The sequence below is a fragment of the Heterodontus francisci genome, chromosome 8 (assembly GCF_036365525.1).
Source record: "Heterodontus francisci isolate sHetFra1 chromosome 8, sHetFra1.hap1, whole genome shotgun sequence".
NCBI classification, from domain to species: domain Eukaryota; kingdom Metazoa; phylum Chordata; class Chondrichthyes; order Heterodontiformes; family Heterodontidae; genus Heterodontus; species Heterodontus francisci.
The window spans coordinates 79,722,015-79,730,910 of record NC_090378.1 but is presented as its reverse complement, the minus strand read 5'-3'; the positions used below and the strand labels follow the sequence as shown (position 1 = coordinate 79,730,910).

The window sequence follows — 8,896 nt, the reverse complement described above, 5'->3', positions numbered from 1 at the left end:
TAAAGGCTTGAACTGCACCCTCTTTCAGCTGGATAAATGGCCAGTATCCAGCAGAGACATGCAAAGAAAAACATTAACATTAGCATGTGACCAGGTCAAGCCCACAAAGCCACACACATTGAATCACGAGTCTGAGGCAAGAATTGTTTTTCTAGTTGAAAGGTGCAGAATGTTCAGCAGATCTTACATCAGACGGATAGCCTGCATACTTGTTAGGCACGGGATTGGGGGAAATGAGCAAGCCAACAACTGTTGCAGAATGGGAGAGATCTATCTTTCACAGCATACAATTTTGAAACAAAATTAGAGTTAAAGTGGTCCTGGAATGAGATGCCAGATGGATTGGGAAAGTGATAATGTTAGTTGAATAAGGATAAGATCTCTGTCTAGATGGACTAATTAAGATTAGCCTTCTTCATCCATAAGTGATTTTGTGACTAGGGACTTCCTTCCTGTCCCTTCCAACCAATTGATACATTTTACTCTGAAACTATGGTCCCAATCCACAACTGTGTGTATAAGAGGAAACTGACACAGCAATCTGGAAATAAAAGGGAAGAGGGAAGTAAGTAAAGTTCAATTATAAAAAAACAGCAGTGACGATTAATGTATGCTGCCTATTGCACCACAGCACTGGGGGATTGCAACATTGGGACTTTTTTTTTTAAAAAGGAGCCATTAGAGAGAATTATTTCAAGCTTTCTGCAGTTCAAATCTGTTGCTTGGAAACTATGAAAGCTTTATTACTTTAATGAAAATGAGATATGAACCATTTCACTGGCTCAAATTACTCTCTCAAGGACTCGAGTTGTCAGAAGTCACCACCCTCCCCCTCCCCCAGAATGGTGAGTGTGTTTAAAATTTATTAAAAACAGCCAGATACACAAGAGACTCTCTCAATGAAGCACAAATTAAAAGTAAATCTTCAATCATATTATCTTGTAGCAAGCACAGGAGGTAGCCATTTGGCCCATCACACCTGTGCCAGCTTTGAAAGAGCTGTCCAATTTAGTCTCACACCCACGGTTATTCCCCATAACATTGCAAATTAGCCCTCTGCAAGTACATATCCAATGGCATTTTAAAAATTACTGTGTGATGTGATCGCACCACACTTTCAGGTAGTGCATTCCAGATCTTAAACCTCTATGCGAAGAAATCTCTCCTTTCCCTCTAGTTCTTTTGCCAATGATTTTAAATCTCTAGTTAGCAACCCACTTGCTAGAAGAAACAGAGCAATCAGGGAGAAACTATCAAAACTCCTAAATTTTAAAGACATCTATTAGGTCACCCTTAACCTTGTCCTTGGAGCGGAGAACAATCCCAGCTTCTCCAATCCCTCTATGTAATGGAAAAAGTCACTCATCTTTGCTATCAACCTCATAAACCTCCACTGTACCTGTTCCAAGCCTTGACACCCTTCCTAAAAGAGTTGTGCCCAGAATAGTACACAAAACCCCAGCTGAGGCCTAATCAATGATTTGTGAAGACTTGGCATGAGTTCCTTGTTTTTGTATTCAGTGCCCCCATTTACGCCAATCACCCCATACAGTTCCTTAAACATCTCAACTTTCCCGACCATTTTGAAAAGATTTGTGGATATGCACCGAGTCCCCCTGTTCTTGCACCCCTCACCTCAAAATAGTGCCATTTAGATTATACTGCCTCTCAATGTCATTTCTCCCAAAATGCATCACTTTACACTTATCCACATTAAATTGCAGTTACCACAGTATGTGCATTGTTTATGTCCTTCTGCTACCATTATGCTCACTATTTACTGCGTTGCCAAGTTTTGTATTGTCCACAAACTTCAAAATTTTACTCCCTATATCCAAGTCTCGGTCAGTCATATACAAGACAGGAAAAGCAATGGTCCAAATACAGACTCTGGGAGACCCAAATGAATACTTTTCTCTAATCAGAAAAACATCCATTCACTACACTCTCCCTCCTAAACCTTAGCCAATATCGTAGCTGTGTTACAACCCTCCCTTGAATACAATGTGCTTCTATTTTCCAAATGTCTGGTGAGAGATACTTCACCAAACATATTTGAAAGTGAATTACTACACTAACTTAGTCAATGCATTCTTTCTTCAAAGAACTCAATCAGGTTAGTCAGATACAAATTACCTTCTACAAATCCATGCTGGCCATTGAACTCCAGAAAGCTGGTTACGGAAGCATAATGCTGGAGCCTATCTTTACTCAATTTCACATTTAGAGTCATACAGAGATACAGCACTGAAACAGGCCCTTTGGCCCACCGAGTCTGTGCCAACCAACAACCACCCATTTATACTAATCCTACATGAATCCCATATTCCTGACCACATCCCCACCGTTCTCCTACCTACACTGGGGCAATTTACAATGGCCAATTTACCCATCAACCTGCAAGTCTTCGGTTGTGGGAGGAAACCGGAGCACCCGGTGGAAACCCGCACGGTCACAGAGAGAACTTGCAAATTCCGCACAGGCAGTACCCAGAACCGAACCTGGGTCACTGGAGCTGAGGCTGCGGTGCTAACTACTGCACCACCTTTATTGTACAGATTAAAAGGATGACAAACATGCAGCTCCTCACTCAAACCCTCCACCAGTCTCAGTAAGTGTCTGCTTACAAGTGTTCAAGCCACACCCCAATTAACACCCTCCAGCAGCATATCAAATAATTGATAGACAATTAACAGATTAACACTGGCTGTCCTGACAAACTCAGGCTTCAAGCAAGAATTAATTTTGTTCTTGATCATAGTCTCTAGTAGTTTTCCCACAACTAATATTACACTGATCAGCTATAGTTACCAGGTTTATTCCTCTCCTTTTTTGAACAGGACTACAACATTTGCAATCCTCCAGTCCTCTGGCATCATATCCAAAGAGGATTAAAAGATTGCAGTCAGAGCTTCTGCTATCTTCACCCTAACTTCCCTCAGCAACCTAGCATACATTCCAACTGGACTGGGTGACTTGTTAAATGATGCCAACCTATTTTGCACCACCTATCTATTTTTACCCTACCCAATACCTGTACTCCCCCAGCTCTACTGCAACAATAACTTCACCCTCTCCTTTTGTGCATGGCAAACTCACCATTAAGACAAGTCACAGCTATCAGCTGAGTGTTCAGAAATTTCAGGAAAGCCTCATCCACGAGGATAAGCAGCCTCTTCAAAAGTTTGATTAAAAAAAAGTTTAACACAAGCCAGAAAGCAATGTACATGGTTACGGCCAGGTGAGGGGGAGGTCTCGGGCTCCCCTCTTGCCCTCCCTCTTATTTGACCGCAACAGGATTTGTTCCTTTTTTAAACAGTGGTTGTGCTTACCACCTCATTGAAGTGATTTACCTTTTTCCTTTACTATGATCGCGAAAAACCAATCGGACAAGTTTCCTTGAGTTTAAACAAGAAAGAGGCAAGTTTATTATACTCCAACCCCCATTTAAAAATATGCTACACATTCACGTGGGAATCACACACACAAATAGATTACAGGAGGGAAAAAAGATTTGGTGGTTGGTTAAAGTCCATAACACAAGAAACTTAAATTCAGTCTGTAAAGTGGGTGATCCAGTAGTCCTCGGCTGAATTTGTATTCTTGAAGTTCTTGGTTGGTCAAAGTGTATTTTGGCTGACTTGCTTTGCTCAGGGTGTAACAGTCTGTAGGCTTGCAGGTTTTCACTTGATGTTTCTGGAGAGAGGGGAGCAGCAGCCTTCTCAGCTGTTGTCCACTTGGTTATCGTCTGTCTGCTTGTCGGTGTAACAAAACTTCCAGTTTCTTCAGGGATTAACAGATGGCCACATGGTTCTCTCAGTTCCCTCTTTTTTTTTTTAAAATGAGGTCCAAAGTCTAAAATCAAAAACTTGTCTGAGGTGGGGGTTGGCAGTGTTTACCCCCAGGAGGATGTCTCCATTTATGAATGCCTCAAGATGGTGTGGAATGTCCCATTAATGAGGGTGATCTGGCTAATCTACTCAGTTAGCCAAAGCATTGTTCTGGCTGGACTTCTTTTAAGACTTATCGTCTCCTGTTCAATTTCCTGGTATTTCAAATGTTAATTGCAGTGGCCCTCTTGGCAGCTTGTTTTTTTTTTTAAAAGTTAACTTGTGGGATTTTTTTTCCCCATTAAGAGTCTACAGTAAGTTTCCAACCAATGAAATATGTCCGATTTAGCATATAGGTTTTTCCTCACAATAAATTAACAGATAGCTCCAAAATCTAATTTTAATGATTTCAAGTGTCGTGAGCTTGCACAGTTAAATCGAGTACTGCATTCCCATCCTGCACGGAGTTGAAAATATTTTGGAGTTCATGATGATTAAGTTACTTTTGAAGACAGCACTTGTTATTTTTTCTTGTCTTTTATCTGAAAAGATGCATTTACCTCTCATCATAATTGAAGAAAAAGACAAAGCACTCTATAATAGTCAGCACCTCTGACAGAGGAACACGAAGGGGGGGGGGTGCAGGAAAGAGTCAGGAATCCAAGTCCAAAGGTCAAATTCATTTTGCTTTAATCAGCTGACATGGCCAGCACTACTGCAATGTGCCAGTGTTTGGCACTGAACGAGATCATGGAAATCCACAGCCTGCACCATCTTCCTCTTCACTTCTTCGTAACAGTTACTGCTGAATGTGCTATTCTACTGTTCAGACATTTTGTCATCACTTCCACTAGGTCTTCTTGACCCCCAAGCAGTCCTTGAACAGTCAGAATACTGTGCACACTCTTCAGCTCTGAAATAAATTTGCTTACAGAACATCTGTTCCTTCAGCCTCAAAGTATTTTAAGGTCACTCTCCAGCAGAAGAAGCCTTACTTTCTAAGAGATACAAATGTCTCTTCGTCCTCCCCCACCTCCCCGCAAGTTGAAAAGCTATTCACAATTTTATGGAAAAAAATGTTGGTGATTTCGATCAGCCTCCTGTTCATACTGTCAAGTTATTAAGAAAGGCAGAGCAAGCAGGCGGTTTTAATATTCCAGCTGCAGACATCTAACCAGTGGAGTATCCATATTTGCAGTCTAAACATGTAAACTAGAGCTTTTACAGAACAGCATTCAGAAGAAATGCCTTTAGACTGTGGTGAGAATGCAGAACAAGGTGGCACAGTGGTTAGCACTGCAGCCTCACAGCTCCAGTGACCCGGGTTCAGTTCTGGGTACTGCCTGTGTGGATTTTGCAAGTTCTCCCTGTGACCGCGTGGGTTTCCGCCGGGTGCTCCGGTTTCCTCCCACAGCCAAAGACTCGCAGGTTGATGAGTAAATTGGCCATTGTAAATTGCCCCTAGTGTAGGTAGGTGGTAAGAGAATTGTGGGGATGAGAGGGGGAATACGGGATTAATGTAGGATAAGTATAAATGGGTGGTTGTTGGTCGGCACAGACGTGTTGGGCCGAAGGGCCTGTTTCAGTGCTGTATCTCTCTATGACTATGACTAACTCACTACCATATGGAGTGCTTGAGGTGAATAGCATAGATGCATTTAGAAAAAGTACATGAGGAAGAAAGGATAGGTCAAGAGGATGAGATGAAGTAAATTAAGCAGAGGACACTTATGTGGAGAATAAACACTGGCAAAGACCTGTTGGGCCGGAAGGTGTTTCTGTGCTGTAAGTTCCACTTAAGATGTTATTAACGATGGATTGAGCGGATCAAGATTCGTCACCCCAGGCCAGATAAAGCAAAGCTCAATAAGAAGCATCATCCCATGGAATGAGGGGTGGGAGGCGAAATCAACCTCAGCTGGATGTTGCCACTTGCCACATAAAGCATGGATGGACATAAACTTCTGAAGCAGAGAACAGTGAAGCAAACACTAGGCTCAGCACATAATTTATACATTATAAAGAGCCAGTGGATCACAGTAATTTGTCACTTAGTTTAAATTTCAATTGGTACATTTACATCTCAGCTACAGGAGTACTATAATTCCAGAGTCAGGGTCCAGCCAGACTCAAGAGAAGTGTTGTAAAAATCCCTGACGACAATATTCTGATAGTAGAGAGATTAAGTCCAATTTTATGTCAAACTGGGTTTACAAACAGGGTGACCCTTGAAATCCAAGGCATTTTTTTTTTTTACAACTACCTACAGATAATTTAAGTGTGGAGTTAATGTCAAGGTCACAGACTTTTTTTTAATTCATTCACGGGACGTTAACTCTGCTTCTCTCTCCATAGATACTGGCTAACCTGCTGAGTATTTCCAGCACTTTCTGGTTTAGCAAAAAGATGAATATGTGCATCAGATTATCCTGGTTACAAGGCGAAAAAGTTAAAAGTCAACCATGGTGGAAATAATTTTCAATGACGTTTTGGAAACCTTACCTCAGCCTTTTGCTTGAACTGCATCTTTTTACTGATCACATGTTCAGCATCTATTCTTCCTGCAAGGAAACAAAGGCTATTTAAACTCAAACATAATGATTTTCACCAATGTTGTCCAATCGCAGAATCGCATCTAATGCTGGACGTCTTTTTGGCTTGACGGCAGCATCTGGTTAGCAGTGAACACCACACTTGTTGCTAAGACATCCTGCCTATCACACAAATGAGTAATGCGATATATGAATTTCAATGCCAGCGAGATGCTAGGTATATAGGCCGCACACCCCAAAGACTGGTGGATCGTATCAAGCAAAATGTCCCTTCCAGTGTTCGCAACGGCCAAGATACAGGCTGTACCTAACCAGCCCATGCTTGCAAAACTCAGAATACAGTGTCCAGCATTAGATGTTATCCCACGATTGGAAAACATTTGCTAAATAATCCACAGTGTGCTATGAATTACGCTGACAACCAATTTAAGATTGCCAGTAGGGCTTGCAGTGTGGCGTGTTTGCGCACATTGGAAGCTACATACATTAATACACAGGGCCCTGTTCTTTGCTGACAGAAAGAACATGTGCACACATTGCGCCTGTTCCAGCTAAATAAAATAAGTGACAGCCTTTTGCTGATTCTTTCCTCAGGGCAACACCTTGACCAGAGTCAAGCTGCCTGGTTTAATTTTCAAATAAAGCTTGGCAGTTAACTGTCAGTCACCATAAACTGGTGCATTCTCCATGACAACGCCTCTACCAGAGTCCACTTGCCAACCAGTCAGCACTCTCTTCTCATACAGTATGAAGTTGCTGCTTTCTCTTACATTGGTATTCTTGCAAATTGTCCTGATGAATGCAAGACGAAAAGCTTTAACATGTCTATTTTCAGCAATACTTAAGTTCTGTACTACCAAACAACTACTCTATAATTGTAATTTCTTTGCAAATTTGTTCCTCTATAGCTTTCCCATGAATTTTGTCCACAAGGATTAAAAAAAGATTAATGAAACATTAGCTGCAGATGATTAGGTACGTTGGGACATTATAAACTCAGGAACCTGCTAAAGAGGAAATGTCAGTGACCATCTTGATTTGTCTGTAAATCTTGTGTATTGGTGGCAGTACAGTTGCTATGGGAACCTTCAGTTAACATTTCTGCAGCATGCATATGAAAAAGGAAACCGCTTTGAATTTAATGCCATCCAAAGTGCACAAAATTAACAAAAAGGAGCACATGTAATTTCTCTAAAAATTATTCACTTAGGACTTGCAAAGCCTGAACAATGACGTTAAATGCTCAGCAATAAAATACATTTTACATGTATTATACCATCTCAAATTAAGTTTATGTCAGGGCAGGGTAGGGAGGACATGATACATGTAGAAAGAAGCAATTTCTTAGTTGAGTTAATTACATGGTCTTTATTCCAAGTTACATACTAGCCCATAAAGGTCCTACTTGGCGCCTACAGAAGAAATTCTCTGGTGCAACTCATTCAGACAAAAGCTTCCCTATAATTACAACAAAAAAGTTAAATTAAGAGAAATTCAGAACTCCTTTGAGGGAAAGACCATGGGGGCTAACAAGTTTGATTAAGTCTGAAATGCTACAGTTTTCAATTTTGTTCTCAAAATAAAACTTGGTATTAATGTTCTAAAATAAAAATATTTAAGTGGGCCATGCCCCAATCATTTATGTGCATACTGTAAAGCTCAATCAAATTGAGTACTCTGCTCGGTTTTAATTTTATGAATCACGATCAATTTACATGTGTAGTGTTCACAGAACAGGCCATTCTGCCCAAAATGTCCATGCTATTGTTCATGGTCCACACAAGCCTTCCCCCACCCTTCAAACTTAAATATATTCTTATATTCCTTTGTGCTTCTATTCCCCTTAAATGCGCCTATACCATTTGCCTCCCCTCACATTGAATTGAGCTTTCAAGAGTAAACTTCACTTCAAAGTCCCTTATACATCAATATTTGTTGCTTTGCACTATGGATTCAGTAATATTTATGGAAATTCATTGTTGAGATACTGAGCTAGAGAGAAGTAAATTAACATGGCTGTAATGATACTTGAATAATGATTAAAGGCATTTCTGCTTTTCCATTGTTGGCCTCAGTGACTTTCAATTCTGCTATCTCAACTAATGCCAAAACAATACCAGATCATAAAAGTTAGATGCCACCTTTCAGATGCTGACTTGATTTAAATTGGCATTTCTCTCGCTCATGAGCTCTCTGTCATTTAAAATAAGTTCTATGCTTAAGTACCACTAATTAATTCTTATGCAGAATTCCCCAGCACTGTCAAATTAAATTGAATCCCTATTTAAAGTTCATCCTCCAAAATCCTGCACGCATGCATTTGCTGCACCAAGTGAATGAAGAGTAAATTAGGGCATGATGATTCCTTTAAAATGCAATCACTGCACATCACTGGCATCAGGTTTCAACATTTCTTTTAGTAAGCCAAACAGACCAGAAGGTCCCACATTTAATTTCTGACCAGTGTGGAGTAAGCCCATTTTAGTTGGGGTATAAGAGAGGAACTGTAATTGG

General features: G+C 40.6%; 1 protein-coding gene across 3 annotated transcripts in view; it reads right to left on the bottom strand.

Annotated features, from left to right (window-relative positions):
- Nucleotides 1–8,896, bottom strand: part of LOC137372936 (sterol O-acyltransferase 1-like) — a 107,767-nt gene that overhangs the window by 56,318 nt on the left and 42,553 nt on the right. For all 3 annotated transcript variants that reach the window (XR_010975530.1, XM_068037448.1, XM_068037447.1), the window contains exon 3: nucleotides 6,333–6,391. Coding sequence is in view for 2 of the 3 variants with exons in the window: in XM_068037448.1 (XP_067893549.1) it covers nucleotides 6,333–6,391 (59 nt within the window). In the remaining variant the exon portion in view is untranslated. The remainder of the gene's footprint in view (nucleotides 1–6,332; nucleotides 6,392–8,896) is intronic.